Below are 17,209 nucleotides of genomic sequence, written 5' to 3'. Positions count from 1 at the left end.
TGCAGGAGCTGTGACGGTCGCCCCGCCGATCCTTTCCCACTGCTCCGAGTCGGATTCCACACACACAGCCTTTATTGAACACCTGCTGGGCAGCGACGCCGCTGAGGCAGGAGTCCCACCCCCGTCCGGATTGCGGCTGGAACCTCTTTGCCTCCTGTGACACCCCACCTCGCTTTGATACCCACTTCCTGAGTATATGTGACCCCTAGAGCCTGGGATACCTAGCACCGGCCCCAAGACCACCCCCAAATGCAGCAGCCCAGGGCCCAAGGCAGCCACCGTCTCCTGAGGCCAGTGAGGGTGGGGGCAGCAGTGTGCTCAGCAGGTTCGGGGGGGGCTCAGGCGTTCCGAATCACCACCTGGAACTTACCTGGAAGAGAAGGACTGGCTCAGGCTGGAGGCTGGGATGAGGGAGAGGCAGAGGACACCTGGATGGCTCTCCAGGGCTCACCCGTCCCACACTGACAGCCCAGTGGCTGGGCGGGGGCTTTTTCCTTCCCCCACCCATGTGGCCTGAATCCCTGCGTGGGTAACCAGAAATATGAGGGCACTGCACGGGCTTCCGTGGTATGCCTCCTCAGTCCTACCCACTGGGGCCCCCCATGAGTGGGCCTGGGGAACTGGCAGAGGGAAAATAACTGGGGGAAGTGGTTGGGCAGGCTGTCCCCAGGCAGGAATGGGGCTCCAGCTTGTTTGACAGAGAAGACTCCATCAGGCAGGCTGCAAGTTCCCAGGTGCCTGGCCATCCGCCACCAAAGTATCAGCGAGGGTGACTTCTATTATGTCCACCTGGGCTCCTGTGCTGGGGGGAGGTGTTCAAACCACAGACACTGCACTCCAGCCCCCAGCCTGCTCCCCAGGAGGACGCTGTGTTCCAGACTCTGTTCCAGAACTGTGCCAGACAGTTCTCTGTGCAGCGCTGGGGAAGTCATGGGGCCAGGGGCGCAGATGGGCCTGCCCCTGCTGTGTGGCTAAGCAGGTGACTTAACGCCTGGGCCCGCCTCCCAGGCACCAACATAGGAGCAAGCCAGAGCTCCGAGGCCCCCAGCAACTCCAGAGATGAGAGGAATCCCGCCCCCCCACCGCCATGACTCACAGCCAGGCAGGGCTGCCACGGAGGCGGTGACCACGCTCTCGATGCCCAGGGTACAGAGGGCGCCACGCAGGAGGCCGCAAGTGAAGGCCAGGAACTGGGAAGGGGACACAGACCAGTGTGGGAAGAGGGGAGGCTGGTACCCGAGGTCTGGGGTACCCCTTAGGCCTGGGGAGAGGCCTGACATGGGGTTGAGGCTGGGTACATAGGAAGGGCGGTGTGGACAGGCCCCAGCCCCCCCCATACCTTGGGCGCTTCCTCAAGATACTGCAGGCCAGCAGCCATGGGGAGGAGGAGGGGGAAGCTGTGGTCGTGCAGGACATAGGTCCCCTGAGGGAGAGGAGAGGCCATGGGTGGGGGCGGGGCCTGTACATCTGAAGTGCAGGGAGGGGAAGCGGCAACCCAGGGCCTAAATTGGGCTGAGGCTGGGAAGGCCCCCTCCGTGAGAACTGCTAGAGTCATGGCCTTGGTCTCCAGTGCTCTGTACATGGGGCTTCCTGACTTGGGCTGGGTACCCCTGCCCTGGGGAGTGTGAGTCCTGCCCCCACCTCCCTGGTTTGTGCAGAAAAGCTGGGGACCCAGCCCAGGAAGTGGCAGAGGGGCAGCACAGCGTGGGTGTTCACTGGGGGACTGGACCAGCTTGGGACAAGTTGGCATTGCACTGGGGAGAGGGCAGGTAGCCACCAGGGGCTTTCTGCCCATGTGTGGCTCACTCCTGGTAGGCGGGGCTGGGGAGGTTCTGGAAACACCCCCTATACCCTAGTGCAGCCTCCTGGCTTCCCTGAGAGGATCAGAGACCCACTAAGAGCTGTGGGGCTGCCGGTGGGAAAGCTCTGGGCAGGCCCCGGGGCTTCCCCTCCCACTCTCCTGGCCACGCCCTCGGGAGGGAGTGGGGCGGGTTGGCAGGCCTGGGTGCTCCCACCTGGTGATTGGTGCGCAGGCTGTCCATCTGCTTCTGGAATGCGGCCAGCCACAGGTCTTTGCACAAGAACTTGAGGACATCCAGCTCCTCCCTGAAGGCCAGCATCTCTCGGGGTAGCCTGGTGGGGCAGTGCCAGACTGAGGACATGGGGCCAGGCCAGGAAGAGGGAGGAAGCCAGGCCTGACTCCCACATGGAGCAATGCAATCCTCCCCGCCCGGGGCCTGCCCAACCCCGCCAGCCAGGCTGGGGGAGAGCAGGAGGGGCCGCTCTCACCTCTCGCCTAGAGCCTGGCCCACGCGGAAGCCCATACTCTCCAGGACTGACAGGTTCATATTCTGTCCCTAGAGGGCCAGGGGAGAGAAGCTCAGGTTGGCCACCTCGAACGCAGGGCCACCCAGGGGGACACCTGCAAGGGGACCCGAAGACCAACTTGCTGGTGCCTGTCAATTCAGGGGTGAGCAGGGACGGGTTCTAGCACAGCCTGGCAGGGCAGGGGCAGGCCTTTAGGGTGCCAGGGCTCTCTTACACTCCTCTGCAGACCTAGCAGGCTCTCTGGATCCCGACTGTCAGGCTCCAAGGACCAGATGCTCCTTCCTTCAGGAACAATGGGGGTCTTCCCCAGAACCCCTCCCCACTGTATAACTCTTCCTGATAATACACGTCATGCACTGCGAGTGCTTTGAGTGTGAACCCTCACAACATTCTGGGACGTAACCCTGATCGTCATGCCTTACAGTACTGGCCAAGATCCCTGCGGGGACACGTGGAAGGAAGCTCAGGACAGGCAGATCTTCCTTTGGGTGCTTGGGAAGGGCAGTGGTGGCCACATGGTGTCTGGAGGACAGGCCAGGGTCCACACGGGAGGGGACTGTGCTGGCAGAGGCAAGCCCCAGGCAGCAGGCATGGCAGGAGGGCTGCACGTGCTGTCTGCCCATGTGCCTGTGTGGACAGCACAGCTGGAGGAGACGTGCTCATGGGTTTTTCTTTTTTGGAGACACTGACTCGTTCTTTTGCCCAGGCTGGAGTGCAATGGCACGATCTTGACTCACTGCAACCTCTGCCTCCTGGGTTCAAGCGATTCTCCTGCCTCAGTCTCCCAAGTAGCTGGGATTACAGGCTTGTGCATCAGCACATGTGAGCAATTTTCATATTTTGGGTAGAGATGGGGTTTCACCATGTTGGCCAGGCTGGTCTTGAATTCCTGGCCTCAAATGATTGGCCCGCCTTGACCTCCCAAAGTGCTGGGATTACAGGCGAGAGCCACTGCACCTGGCCATGGATTTTTTTTTTTTTTTTTTTTTTTTACTTTTTCCTCAGGTGATCTGCTGCAAGCAGAGGAAGGGAGGAGGCCCAGACTGGGGGCACCAGAAACCCCAGGACGGCTTAGGCATGAGGTACCAGATTTCTCAGAGAAAGCCCAGCAGATCAGAAGTTGGGCAACGGAGGAGAGGTGGGAACGGTGAGCTGCAGGAAACCCACCCTTCTGCTAGCTGCTCTCAGGAGCCTGCAGTCACCAGGCCTGAGCCCTCCAGCCCTCCCTCTCCTGCCCTCAACCACCACCTTCCCTCGGGAATGGCTGCACCATCACCGCAGCCATTTGAATGGGGACAGGAATTCTCTGCTTGGCTCCAGCCCTGGAGAGGGTGTCTGAGGAAGGCTGCTCGCCCAGCTGCCTCCATGCCTTCATCACCCTCTCTGCTGTCCCCTAATACTTGCTTTCCTTGGTCAGGAAGGCTCAGACTTCTGGGCCTTTCTTTTTTTCTTTTTTTTAAAGAAGGGGTTGGCCAGGCTGGTCTTGAACTCCCGACCTCAGGTGATCTGCTCGCCTTGGCCTCCAAAGTGCTTGGATTACAGGCGTGAGCCACCGCGCCCAGCCGACTTCTGGGCCTTTCTACTGGCTCCCTTCCCTCCCTCCCACCCTCCCTCCCAGCCTTCGTCCCCAGCCCTGCCCACTGCGCACTGTCACTGGATGAGGACGCAGCTCTGTGAAGGCGGGGACCCAGGCTGACCAACTCACATCTGGCCTGCAGCCAACACAGGGCTTGCCATATGGGTGGGACTTAACAGACAGGCTGACCAGACAAAGTGCACCAAGACTCTGTCTCAAAAAAACAATACAAAAATTAGCTAGGTGTGGTGGCAGGTACCCATGTCCCAGCTACTTGGGAAGCTGAGGTGGGAGGATCGCCCGAGCCCAGGAAGTCGCAGCTGCAGTGAGCTACTGCACTCCAGCCTGGGCAACAGAATGAGAACCTGTCCCCAAAAATAAAACAAAAATCAAGTAACCCAATTGTTTACTCACTTCTACCAGCTCAGGGTCCTGGGGGGCCGCCAAAGCCCATCCCAGCAGGGCCAAAAGCTGGGACGGATCCTGGAGAGGATGCTGTCCTGTCACAGGGTGCACAGAGGCCCACACTCACGCTGGGCCCACGGAGACCCCACAGCTCACCCAGTGGACACATCCCAAGGATTGCCCAGAGGAACCTGCACCAGCAGAGGGAGAGCCTGCAAACACCAGCCAGACAGCGGCCCCCGGAATCGGTATTCTTTTCTCATCAACGTCACAACACAAATGTTATTCCAGGACCGGCGTACTGTGTGCCAGGCATTTTCTGTGGTTGTTCTTGAGAAGGAATCTTGCTCTGTCGCCCAGGCTGGAGTCCAACGGCACAATCTCAGCTCACTGCAACCTCACCTCCTGGGTTCAGCGATTCTCCTGCCTCAGCCTCTGGAGCTGGGATTACAGGTATGCGCCACCACACCGGCTAATTTTTTGTATTTTTAGTAGAGACAGCGTTTCTCCATGTTGGCCAGGCTGGTCTCAAACTCTTGACCTTGTGATTCAACCGCCTCAGCCTAAGTGCTGGGATTACAGGCGTGAGCCGCTGCGCTGTGCCAGGCGTTTTCTATAGCCGTTACACCTTTCCAGCCTCACAAGGAGGCTGTATTTCACTGGTGGAAACTGTGAACCTATCCATGGCACCCTGAGCACAGGGCTGTCTTTCACACCCCAGCAGGTCCAGATAGGAGCGTGTTGGGGGTGACAGTCATGGCTAGTGGCCTAGCGGAGGTGGGGACTGCCAGGAATGGGAGGCCTGAGCAGAGGTCGCCCGTATCTCAAGCCAAGTTGCCCCTTCCCCTGCCCGGCCCCTTTGGCAGGCCTCGCTCTCATGGGTGACAGCGACACAGCTTTCTGTTGCGCTGTGCTGGCGCTCCCTCTGGTGTCCTCAGGCACAGCAGGGCCAGCCACACTGCAGGGGCTCAGGGAAGCGTCTGATGACTGCAGGAGATGGGCAGGTGTGTGAGAGACAGGGTGGGAAGAGACCTCTGCTCTTGGGTCCTTCACACCAGCACTGGTATAGAGCCACCCACCCGGGTCCAGATCTGCCCCAGCACTTACCGGGTGTGGGCCCTGGGCCAGTGGCTGACTGTGCCTCAGTTTCCTCATATGTAAACGGAGGGCCATTTTGTGTTTGAGACAGGGTCTCACCCTGCCACCCGGGCTGGAGTGCGATGGCAGGATCTCGGCTCACTGCAGCCTCCACCTCCTGGGTTCAGGTGATCCTCTTACCTCTGCCTCCCAAGTAGCTGGGACTACAGGCATGAGCCACCACGCCCAGCTCACACGAGGGTAACATTAACAGCAGCTACCTCTGGGACCTCAGGAGCAGCAAGGCTTAGTAAAAGCACATTCTGCCCTGAAGCTGGGCGGGGAGCCGGGGGCCACGTGCTGCCTCCTTCCAGTCTCTCGTCTGCCCTGCCCCTTGGCTGTTTTAGAGGCACCTGCCGGCTCCTGGGCGGAGGCTGACCCTGTTCAACCTCCACCTGCAGAGGCCCTGCCTGCGAGACCCCGGGTGTGGTGGGGAACCCTGGTTCCTGCCTTAAGAAGAGCACAGAGAGAAGTGCTGGCACACGGGTGAGTGAGGGGTAGGTGCGAGAAGCCGGCGTGACTCCCCAACTCTCCTCCCTCGTCCAGCAAGGCGTCCCACTCAGATGTCCCATCCTGTCCCCGCCCAGCCCTGCAGGTTTAGCCCGCCACAGCCTCTGCCGTAAGCTCCTGCAGCGGTGGGGCTCTTCCCAGGCCACCCTCCATTCAGTCCATTCCTGTGGCCAGGGAGGCCCTTCTGGAATGTACATCTGAGCCAGACGCACCTCAGTTTAAACCCTGCCGTGGCTCCCATCGCCTTCGGGACGGAGCCCAGTTCCCAGGAGGGCCTCGATGGGGCTCCCAGCCTCACAGGCTCACCGTTGCATTCCGGGCTGCGGGCAGGGACCATGACCGCTCCGCCTGCCCCACGCCCTCCTAAAGGGCTGTCCAAGTGCACTCCAAGGGCATGGTGGATGGAGGCCTGGCCCAGCAGGCTGTTCGGGGGCATCTCAGGCCTGGCCTCGGACAGCGGGTGGCGGCGCCTCAGCTCTTCACTACCCAGACTCAGGAATGCTCTCTTTGCCTAAAGGCTTCACTTGTCTTCAAAGCCTCTGAGGTAGAAAAGCCCTGGCTGCTTCCTCCAAGGGCTCCTCCTGCTTTGGGAACAAAGGTCCCCAGCGCCTCTGGCCGGTCCCCACTTCACATCCTGTGACAGCACAGGAGAACGGCCACCAATAACCACCGTATTTGTAAGACAGGGGGCCACAAAAGCCCTACAGGCTGGCTGTGGCTCGGGAGCGGTGCTGCTGGGGACAGACATGAAGGAGCCGCCATCTTTGTCCTCAGGGAGCTCTGGAGCTGGTGGGAAAGGCAGGCCTGTGCTACCCGGAAGCCCTGGGGCCAGAAGCCTGGGTTCTGACTGCCTTTGATTCTCGCTGCATGGCCTCGGGAAATCCCTTCGCCTCCCAAGCGCGCCGTTCCTTCTCTGTGGATCGGGAGGGCTGCTCTGATGACCATCCAGGAAACGCTGCCAGTATTGGACAGACGTCCGCAGACAACGGGAGGCCTGCTTGGCTCAGAGGAACCCTTTTGGGCCAAAGAGAAGGAATGGAGAGAAGAGTTGGGACCAATGAAGAGAAAGGAGAAGTGAAGCCATTTCTCGTGAGGCCCCCTGAAAGACGAGGCTCCCCAGAAGGAAGGAGGGTGGGGAAATTACGCAGTTCTTGCCCCTGGCTGCACCCGAGAGCCACCTGGGAGCTTTCTGAGGCCTGAGGCTCAGTGGCAGCTGGGTAGGGAACCCCTGTCCAGGTCCCAGGCGCATTCGTGTACTCTGAAAGGCCGGCGGTGAGCTGAGCAAGCCAGTTTCCCACACTCACTTGACCACAGAAACCCATTAAAATCCCTCCCAGAGCAAATACTGGGAAATGCAAGTGAGAGTTTACAGCACAAGCTTTGGAAGTGGGAGGCCTGGTCGCATTCCTGACTCTGCCGCTTGCAGGGAACTCCATCCATCAAAGCCTCCGTCGCCTCATCTATAAAGCGGAAGGACCATGCCGACCTCTCCGGGTCGTCAGAAGATCAAACAACATCAAGACTGTAGAGCCATGAGCGTGCACAGGAAGCACGCACGTTGGGGGAGGGAGGGAACAGCCACACTGCTTATAAACCAAATGACCCCCAGCTCCCACACTTCCCCACCCACCATGGGACAGGGCGTGCATTCACCTCCTCAACACCCCCATGCTGAGGACCCACTACGGGCCAGGGCATACGGTGGTGGTCAACACAAACCCAGGCCCATCCCACACAGAGTGCATTGTGGCAGGGGGAGACGAATGTGAATCAAAGGGTCATACAGATACACAATTCAGAAGCATCCTGGCAGGGTGTGGTGGCTCACATCTGTAATTCCAGGTATGAGTTTTTGGGAGGCTGAGGCCAGAGGATTCCTTGAGCCAAGGAGTTTAAGATCAGCCTGGGTAACACAGTGAGAACACATCTCTACAAAAAATAAAAAATTCGCAGGGCATGGTGGTGCGCTCCTGCACTCCTAGCTACTTGGGAGGCTGAGATGGGAGGATCACTTGAGCCGAGGAGTGTGAGGCTACAGCGAACTACAACCATGCCACTGCACTCCAGCTTGGGTGACACAGCAAGACTCTCAAGAGTAAATCAAGCCCGGGGGCAGTGGCTCATGCCTGTCATCTCAGCACTTTGGGAGACCGAGGCATGCAGATCACCTGAGGTTGGGAGTTCAAGACCAGCCTGACCAACATGGAGAAACCCCATCTCTACTAAAAATACAAAATTAGCTGGGCAAAGTGACGCATGCCTGTAATCCCAACTACTCAGGAGGCTGAGGCAGGGGAATAGCTTGAATCCGCGAGGTGGAGGTTACAGTGAGCCAAGATCGTGCCACGGCACTCCAGCCTGGGCAACAGAGCGAGACCCCGTCTCAAAAAAAAAAAAAAAAAAAAAAAAATCAAATACATCCTTATTGAGTGTGATAAAGCCTACCAAGAAAAAAGTGGGAGAGGGAGACCAGACAACGTATAAAGGAGATCCAAACTCGGGAGCAGGGAACGCTTCCCTGGGGAAGGAGAGTTAAGCTGAGATCAGGAGGAGGAACGGGTGTTAGCACGATGAAGATGTGACAGGTGGAATGAGCCGGGAGGAGGGAGCAGTCTCCTTTTACAGGAGCAGAGGAGAAAGCGCTGGACAAGCGCAGAGAAGGGGCCACACAGGAAAGGTATTTAGACAGCCAGCTGGCCAGAGCCTGGTGGAGGACTGCAGGTGAGGGAGAAAAGGCAGGTGTCGGGACTCCGGGGCTTCTGGTTTGAAAGCCAGTAAGGATATGGAGAGTTGAGACACGACTACCCGCCCCCAGGCTGATGCACACTCCCTGGGCCGTGCTGTGCCTTCCTCATAGCAGTTACACAATGTACCAGATACTTTACTCATTGACTTGTCTGTCTCCTCCAACGATGAGGAAGCTCCAGGAGGGCAAAGATTTTTGATGGTTCAATGAGTAATCCCCATGTTTTCTCAGACACGGGGTCTCTCTCCATCGCCCAGGCTGGAGTGCCGTGGCATGATCATGGCTCACTGCAGCCTTAAACTCCTGGGCCCAGGCGATCCTCCCACCTGAGCCTCTCGAGTTGCTGGTAGTATATGCACGTGTCATCACACCCAGCTAATTTTTAAAATTTCTTTTAGAGGTGGGGTCTTGCTATGCTGCCCAGGCTAGTCTTGAACGCTGGGCCTCAAGTGATTCTCCCACCTCTGCCTGCTGAGTAGCTGGGATTACATGTGTAAGTCACCACACCTAGCTAAACGTATTGTTTATTTATGATGTTTCCAACTTATGATAGTTTACATCTGTACACTGAGATGGTAACAAGCAACATCCTCTCTGGGGCTTCCTGGAAGGAAACCAGAGCCAGTAAAAATGTCTTACATATAGGCCAGGCCCAGCAGCTCATGCCTGTAATCCCAGTACTTTGGGAAGCCAAGGCAGGCAGATTGCTTGAGTCCAGAAGCTCAAGAGCAGTCTGGTCAGCATGGCAAAACCCTGTCTCTACAAAAAGTAGGTCATCCTGGCCAACATGGTGAAACCCCATCTCTACTAAAAGTACAAAAAATTAGCTGCGTGTGGTGGCGTGTGCTTGTAGTCCCAGCTACTCGGGAGGCTGAGGCAGGAGACTCACTTGAACCTGGGAGGCAGACGTCGAAGTAAGCCGAGATCACGCCACTGCACTTCAGCCTGAGCGACAGAGTGAGACTCTAACTCAAAAAAATAAAAAACAAAGGAAGAATTAGCCAGGTGGGATGAAGCATACCTATAGTCCCAACTACTCAGGAGGCTGAGTGGGGAGGATCGCTTGAGCCTTCAAGGTGGAGGCTGCCATGAGCCAACACTGCGACACTGCATTCCAGCCTGGGTGAGAGTGAGGCCCCCATCTCAAAAACAAAACAAAACAAAACAAGGCCCAGCCCCTTAGCTCACGCCTATAATCCTAGCACTTTGGGAGGCCAAGGCATGCAGATCACCTGGGGTTGGGAGTTCTGAGACCAGCCTGGCCAACATGGCAAAACCCCATTTCTACTAAAAATGCAAAAATTAGCCAGGCATGGTGGTGCCAGCCCCGCTTGTGGTCCCAGCTACTTGGGAAGCTGAGGAGTGGGATGGTCACTTGAGCCCAGGAGGTTGAGGCAGCAATGAGCCATGACTCCAGCCAGCCTGGGTGACAGAGAGGGACCTTGTCATACACATACATATACACACACACACTCCTAGGCCGGTCACAGTAGTTCACGCCTATAATCCTAGCACTTTGAGAGGCTTAGGCGGGAGAATCACTTGAGCCTAGGGGTTCGAGACCAGCCTGGGCAATACAGCAAAACTCATCTCTTTTTTTGGTCCCGAGGTCCTGCCATTGCCCAGGCAGGAGTGCAATGGCGGGACCTTGGCTCATTGCAACCTCCGCCTCCTGGGTTCAAGCCATTCTGTCTCCGCCTCCCCTGTAGCTGGAATTACAGGCACTTGCCATCATGCCTGGCTAACTTTTGTAGAGATAGGGTTTCACCATCTCTGCAAGTTTCCTCAAGACCATTGGCTAGGCTGGTCTTGAACTCCTGACCTCCGCCTCCTGGGTTCAAGCAACTCTCCTGCCTCAGCCTTCTGGGTAGCTCGGATTACAGGCGCCCATCACCACACCTGGCTAATTTTTGTATTTTTAGTAGAGGCGGGGTTTCGCCATGTTGGCCAGGCTGGTGTCGAACTCCGGACCTCAGGTGATCGGCCCACCTCGGCCTCCCAAAGTGCTGGGATCACAGGCGTGAGCCACCGGGCCCAGCGGCATATTTCTGTTAATTATTTGACTCCCCTAGTGAAATGTAAGCTTCAGGAGGACAGGGATTCTGTATGAGAGTGCCTGGAATACAACAGGCGCTCACTAAGTGGGTGTCGAATGAGTAAATGTCCCACTCTGAGGCTTAGGTACGTTATGATGGTCACTTTACGGAAGAGAAAACTAGGACACAAAAAGATTAAGTCACTGGGTCGCACACCTAGTGAGTGGCGGAGGCGAGTCCTCGGCGCACGCCCAATAGCAGCATTACTGCGATTACCAGCCGCTTACTCAGGCCTCGAGTTAAGTGCTTTATACCCTGAGTCATCTCGCTCAATTTAGCAATAACCCCGCCTCGCGAACCCAACAACTTTCCGGAAGAAGAAGCCAGCGCCAGATGTTGCCCTGCAAGGCAGGGGCTAGGCTGGGATTCGAACCCGGACAGCTGACGCGCCCTCCACGCTCCCCGAGGCGGCCCCCGGTTCCTCCCCCCGGGGCTCGGCGCTCACCCCCGGGCCGGGGTCGGGGTCGTGAGCGCACAACTCCGCCACCATCTCCATGTGAAGAAACTCGAACAGCACAGCATCCGCCATGCCCACTCCTCGCGCGCCTAAAGAAGCGCCCAGCCCTTCCCGCTCTCATTGGCCAGGCTGGGTAAGCCCCGCCTCCGCGTCAGGGCGCGAGCCCTCCTACCACCGCTTCCATTGGTGTTTTACGCTAGCCCCGCCTCCTCGCTTCAGCTTCACGTAGTGCGCGCGTGAGCCTGGGCCACTAGGGGGCGGGCCTACTCCGCATCTGATTGGCCACACGGGACATCTTTTGCCCTTACTTCCGTCCCTTCCCTATTTCCGGGTTCTCGAGCATTCCTATTGGCCGAATTACTGGTTTTACACGTGACATATTCGGCTTTTAAAACCCCTATTTGTCCGCTATAGACTTTCCTCGCCGCACAACCCCGGAAGAGCCGGCCCAGCCGCTTCTCTATTGGCGGTTCCTCCATTCAGGTGCGTCCTCTGCACACGCCCTCAAAGCTGATGCTGAGAGCTTGCTTTCTGATTGGTAGCTGGGCGAGCTCACGTGACTTGGCCGCTATTGCCCGCCCAACCCGCTTCCCTATTGGTCGAGATCACAGCCCTTCAGCTGCCAAGGTGAGGACGCAGCACTCCGGCTAGGAAGCAGATCCCGCAGGCTCTGAGCGTCAGCTGCAGGGTATGGTCTTTGGCGATAGCGCTTTCCTATCCCACGAGTGTCCCCTGCGGAGTCGAGTCGGGCTGTCATCCTTTCTGAGACTCTGGCACTGGTCCCGAGCAGCTCACGGGCCCGAGTGCTTCCGGCTCTAAGACTGGCATGGTGGACCAGGTGGAGGGTGTGGCCTCTACTGAGAGGCAAATTCGTAAAGAGCTCAGCTTGGGACTCCGGGAACTCGGGCCCCAGAGCCATGATCGAGCTGGTCAGTTTCCCCATCTGTACACTGAAGAGCCTGGGGTCCAGTAACCCTCATCATCACCCAGTTTACAGAAGAGGAAACTGAGGCCCAGACAGGGGGAGCAGCTGACCCCAAGTCCTCAAGAGAATCAGCGAAGGGGCTGGGAATCCAGGTCCTGCGCCTTTTACCCACCGCGGCGTCCGTCTCACGTGCAGTCCCGTCGCTCTTCTCCCCTAGCTCGGCGCCATGGCGTCCCAGAGTCGGCGGCGGAGGCACCCGCGGAGGCTGGAGACGGTGGTGCCGGGGGAAGCGACCGAGACAGATTCGGAGCCCTCTGCGTCCTCGTCCGAGGAGGAGGAGTTGTACCTGGGTCCTTCGGGCCCGACGCGCGGCCGCCCCACGGGGCTGCGGGTGGCTGGGGAAGCCGCGGAGACCGACTCGGACCCGGAGCCTGAGCCGACGGCCGCGCCCAGGGACCTGCCTCCGCTCGTGGTGCAGCGGGAATCGGCGGAGGAGGCCTGGGGCGCGGAGGAGGCCCCGGCGCCCGCCCCCGCGCGCTCGCTCCTGCAACTTCGGCTGGCGGAGAGCCAGGCTCGGCTGGACCACGACGTGGCGGCCGCCGTGAGCGGTGTGTACCGCCGTGCGGGCCGCGACGTGGCCGCCCTGGCTAGTAGGCTGGCGGCAGCCCAGGCGGCAGGGCTGGCGGCGGCCCACAGCGTGCGCCTGGCACGCGGGGACCTCTCCGCGCTGGCTGAGCGCCTGGACATCGTGGCTGGCTGCCGCCTGCTGCCGGACATCCGCGGCGTGCCGGGTACCGAGCCTGAGCAGGACCCGGGGCCGCGGGCCTAGCCATGATTCTACTTCTCTACCTGGCTCTGCAGTTTGGGGGTAGGCCTTGCTGCCTCTGGAGCTTGACTCTGTCCCTTGTGTCCCTTTTTATTTTATTTATTTTTTTATTTTAAAGACGGGGTTTCACCATGTTGGCCAGGCTGGTCTCGAACTCCGGACCTCAGGTGATCCTCCCGCCTCGGCCTCCCAAAGTGCTGGGATTACAGGCGTGAGCCACCGTGCCCGGCTCCTTGTGTCTTTTATCAACCCCCGTATCCCGCCCCCATCTTGGTGTCACCGGTGGGGGCTAATCCGGTCCCCTTGGATAATGCCTTGTACTGGATATAGTTCAATCCCTGCTGTGGAGACCAGGGCCCCACTACCCTTAGACGTGGTTCCTCCCCGCTAATCCTGACCCTGCTCCCTGGTTCTGAGCCTTCCCCTGGGGCTTGGCTCCAGCCTTTGATAAATAGTTGCTCCTTAAACTGTTTCCACTCTAGGGGCTCACCATGTCATATTTTTTCTTCTGCCTTTCTTTTCTTTTTATCTCTCCTTTTTTTTTTTTTTTTTTTTTGAGGTAGGGTCTCTGTCACCCAGGCGAGAGTGCAGTGGCAGGGTCAGCATTCACTGCAGCCTCAACCACGGGCTCAAGTGATCCTCCCACCGCAGCCTCCCAGAGTTTGGGGACTGCAGACCTAGGCCACCACACCCAGTTGCCTGGTTAATTTTTCTTCTGACCTTTTGAAGAGGGAAGGTCTCATTATGTTGCTCAGGCTTGTCTTAAAACTCCCGGGCTCAGGAGATCCTCCCACCTTGGCTTCCCAAGGTGCTGGGGTTACAGGTGCGAGCCAGCACACTGGGCTGCGCTCTGCCTTTCTGAGTTTGGTTTCTGCTCATGGTATGGGGGCTTGTTCCCATTCTTCCCACAGGAACTCAGGATATGCCACAGCTTCCCCGCTGTCTTCCTTCACTCTGTTGGCTGCTTCTCCCATCCTGGCTCCACCGCCAGAACTTCCCTCCTCCTAGTCTGGGTCTTTGTTTAGAGACAGGGTCTCCATTGCCCAGGCTGGAGTGCAGCGGCACGATCTCCGCTCACTGCAACCTCCACCTCCCAGGTTCCAGCGATTCTCCTGCCTCAGCCTTAAAACTAGCTGGGATAAGCCGGGCGCGGTGGCTCAAGCCTGTAATCCCAGCACTTTGGGAGGCCGAGGCGGGTGGATCACGAGGTCGAGAGATCGAGACCAGCCTGGTCAACATGGTGAAACCCCGTCTCTACTAAAAATACAAAAAATTAGCTGGGCATGGTGGTGCGTGCCTGTAATCCCAGCTACTCAGGAGGCTGAGGCAGGAGAATTGCCTGAACCCAGGAGGCGGAGGTTGCGGTGAGCCCAGATCGCGCCATTGCACTCCAGCCTGGGTTAACAAGAGCGAAACTCCATCTCAAAAAAAAAAAAAAAAAAAAAAACTAGCTGGGATAACAGGTGGGTACCCCCGTGCCTGACTCGTTTTTTTATTTTTAGTAGAGATGGGGTTTCACCATGTTGGCCAGGCTGGCCTTGAACTCCTGGCCTCAGCTGATCTGCCCACCTCACTTCCCAAAGTGCTGGGATTACAGGCGCGGGCCACCGTGCCCGACCAGCTGGGTCCTTGTTCCATGGGCTGCTTCTAGTTTTTGCTCTCTGGTCTCTTGCCTCCTCCTTCTCCTTGAGCTCAGCTCCACCCTCTCAGCCTGATTTTGTTTCCCGAGTCCAGCTGTGCCGTGGGATAGGTTTTGCTTCCTATTGCTGTCTCTATCCTGCTTACACCTCCCTGATCCTGGGCTCTGGGGACTCCCTATGGTTTCCCTCCTTCTGCAGGCCCAAAATGACGGCCCCTCCTAATCCAAGGCAGGGGATCTTCCTCCCGACTCTGGACCAAGGTGGCATTTCCTGCAGGCCCCCTCCAGGCCAACGTGACGCTTGCTCTCAACTCTCTAGGCCAAGGTGGCGGCCTCTCCTGATGCCCCAGACCTGAAGTGACACCCTTTAGGCCCGATTCAGTCCTGCCCTGGTGCCTTGGGCGCCAGATGACAGCGCTTTACAGATAAGAATGATGTGACGCGTGTGGATTTCACTACATTGGCTCCTGGATGCTGTAAAAGGCCTTGGATTTCTGACTTGGCTCAGGACCTGGGGTTAGCAGCCGTCTTCTGCTCCTTCGCACCTGCCCTGTCTTCCAGCCCCAGCTCTGGTCCTTCAGCCGCGTTCAGACTGACTCACCTCTCCCAGCCTGTTACCCTCTCCCTTGTCCCAATCCAAAGCCAAGTTCTGAGGCCCCAGGATGGGGAATGGGCAGGAGCTTTTCATGGCAGACTGATTAAAACTCTGAGCCTTTACCCTTATGGTTAGTTCCTCTCGTCTCTGCCCACCAAGCTGGGGGCGCGTTGGTTGATTTCTGTGAGAATGGGGGGTCCCAAGGCCTCCATGCCTGGCCCTGTGGGAGCTGAAGCTGTAGTTGGGAAATCGGGGGCCCTCGATTTTTGCCCTGGTTCTATATTTACTTGTATTTTATTAATTGAACACACACATTTTGGGTACCTGGCCTGTGCTGAGGCTGGGGGTATAGCCCTCACATGGGCCACAGTCCAGTGGGAGAAACTGATGAGATGTTCTCACAGATAGTTGTAGTAATCATATTTTTTTGAGATGGAGTCTTGCTCTTGCCCGGGCTGGAGTGCAGTGGCGCGATACCGGCTCACCACAACCTCCAGCTTCTGGGTTCAAACGATTCTCCTGCCTCAGCCTCCTGAGTAGCGAGGGTTACAGTCGCATGCCACTATGCCCAGCTGTTTTTTGTATTTTTAGTAGAGACAGGGTTTCATCATGTTAGTCAGGCTGGTCTTGAACTTCTGACCTTGTGATCCGTCTGCCTTGGCCTCCCAAAGTGCTGGGATTACAGGCGTGAGCCACCGAGCGCAGCCTAGTAATCATAATTTATAGTTTAATTTTTTTTTTTTTTCTTTGAGACAGAGTTTCACTCTTGTTGCCCAGGCTGGAGTGCAATGACGTGATCTCACCTCACTGCAACCTCCGCCTCCTGGGTTCAAGCGATTCTCCTGCTGCAGCTGCCCAAGTAGCTGGGATTACAGTCATGTGCCACCATGCCTAGCTAATTTTGTATTTTTAGTAGAGATGGGGTTTCTCCATGCTGGTCAGGCTGGTCTTGAACTCCCGACCTCAGGTGATCTCACCTTGGCCTCCCAAAGTGCTGGGATTACAGGAGTGAGCCACCATGTCCAGCCGAAAATATGGAAATTGATGGGGCATGGTGGCAGACCCCTGTAATCGCAGCTACTCAGGAGGCTGAAGCAGGAGAATCGCATGAACCTCAGAGGCAGCAGTTGCAGTGAGCTGAGATCGTGCCACTGCATTCCAGCCTGGGTGATAAAGTAAGACTCTGTCTCAAAAAAAAAAAAAAAAAAAAAAAAGGTGCAAGTTAACTAGCATCTCCTCCCTCCTCAGCACTCCCTCCGGCTCCCCTTCCTCACCTAGGGTGAGTGGATCACAATTCAGAGGAGGCTCTACCAGCACCTCCCTTTTCAGTGAGTTTAGCGAGAGTTCCCAAGGAGCGGAGGTGCCTGGGAGAGTGGCAGCTTGGTGGCCCCGTGGTGGACTTCCAGTCCCAGACCCACAGCACAGTCTCCCTCACTTCTTAAACTCCAGTACACTAGCCAGGCCTGGCTTTTGGCCTCTCTCTCTCTCTCCCTCCCTCCCCTCCTTCCTTCCTTTTTTCTCTTTCTCTTTCCTTTTCTTTTTTCTTTTCTTTCTGTGAGGTCTCACCATTTTGCTCAGGTCTCGAACCCTTGGCCACAATCGATCTTCCTACCTCGGCGTGGCAGGGATGGGAATCTGACTGGAGAGGGTACAAGAGGGTGTGGAAGGAGAGCCAGAGAAGACCTTCCTCTTTGCAATGTCGAGCGAACGGGTGGGATGTTAAGAAATGGGGAAGAGGCAGGGCATGGCGGCTTACACCTGTAATCCCAGCACTTTGGGAGGCTGAGGTGAGAGCATCCATCGAGCCCAGGAGTTTGAGACCAGCCTGGACAACATAGTGAGACCCCATCTCGACAAAAAAATATAAAAAGTAGCCAAGTGTGATGGTGTATGCTACGTGTGAGGCTGAGATGGGAGAACTGCTTGAGCCCAGGTGGTCGAGGCTGCAGTGAGCCATGATTGTGCCATG

General features: G+C 57.5%; 2 protein-coding genes across 3 annotated transcripts; one reads left to right on the top strand and one right to left on the bottom strand.

The window, feature by feature from the left end:
• Positions 1-49: 49 nt before the first annotated feature.
• TRAPPC6A (trafficking protein particle complex subunit 6A) lies at positions 50-11,441 on the bottom strand. 2 transcript variants are annotated; one of them, XM_003940238.4, is made up of 6 exons: positions 11,244-11,440; positions 2,290-2,357; positions 2,016-2,133; positions 1,340-1,423; positions 1,097-1,190; positions 50-370 (listed from the first exon to the last, which is right to left on the bottom strand). In XM_003940238.4, the coding sequence occupies exons 1-6, from the start codon at positions 11,325-11,327 to the stop codon at positions 339-341; spliced, it is 480 nt and encodes a 159-aa protein (XP_003940287.2). In that variant the 5' UTR covers positions 11,328-11,440; the 3' UTR covers positions 50-338. The 2 variants fall into 2 exon arrangements, with proteins under 2 accessions (XP_003940287.2, XP_010349253.3); XM_010350951.3 differs by lacking the exon at positions 2,290-2,357 and having other exon boundaries at positions 11,244-11,441.
• A 41-nt stretch (positions 11,442-11,482) lies between these two features.
• Positions 11,483-13,487, top strand: BLOC1S3 (biogenesis of lysosomal organelles complex 1 subunit 3). Its single transcript, XM_039467135.2, has 2 exons — positions 11,483-11,943; positions 12,398-13,487. Exon 2 carries the CDS (start codon positions 12,407-12,409, stop codon positions 13,007-13,009), a length of 603 nt encoding a protein of 200 aa, XP_039323069.1. The 5' UTR covers positions 11,483-11,943; positions 12,398-12,406; the 3' UTR covers positions 13,010-13,487.
• Positions 13,488-17,209: the final 3,722 nt, after the last annotated feature.

This window comes from Saimiri boliviensis, chromosome 14 (genome assembly GCF_048565385.1).
Source record: "Saimiri boliviensis isolate mSaiBol1 chromosome 14, mSaiBol1.pri, whole genome shotgun sequence".
Lineage (NCBI taxonomy): Eukaryota > Metazoa > Chordata > Mammalia > Primates > Cebidae > Saimiri > Saimiri boliviensis.
Note: the sequence above shows the minus strand (reverse complement) of the source record. Positions and strands in the feature narration are given on the sequence as shown.

Coding starts and splice junctions, on each gene's coding strand:
- TRAPPC6A (XM_003940238.4), bottom strand. CDS start 11,327: ATGGCGGATGCTGTGCTGTTCGAGTTTCTTCACATGGAGATGGTGGCG. Junction 1,424..2,015: donor GCCTGCGCACCAATCACCAG/GTGGGAGCACCC, acceptor CCTCTCCCTCAG/GGGACCTATGTCCTGCACGA. Junction 371..1,096: donor CGTGGCAGCCCTGCCTGGCT/GTGAGTCATGGC, acceptor CTTCTCTTCCAG/GTAAGTTCCAGGTGGTGATT.
- BLOC1S3 (XM_039467135.2), top strand. CDS start 12,407: ATGGCGTCCCAGAGTCGGCGGCGGAGGCACCCGCGGAGGCTGGAGACG.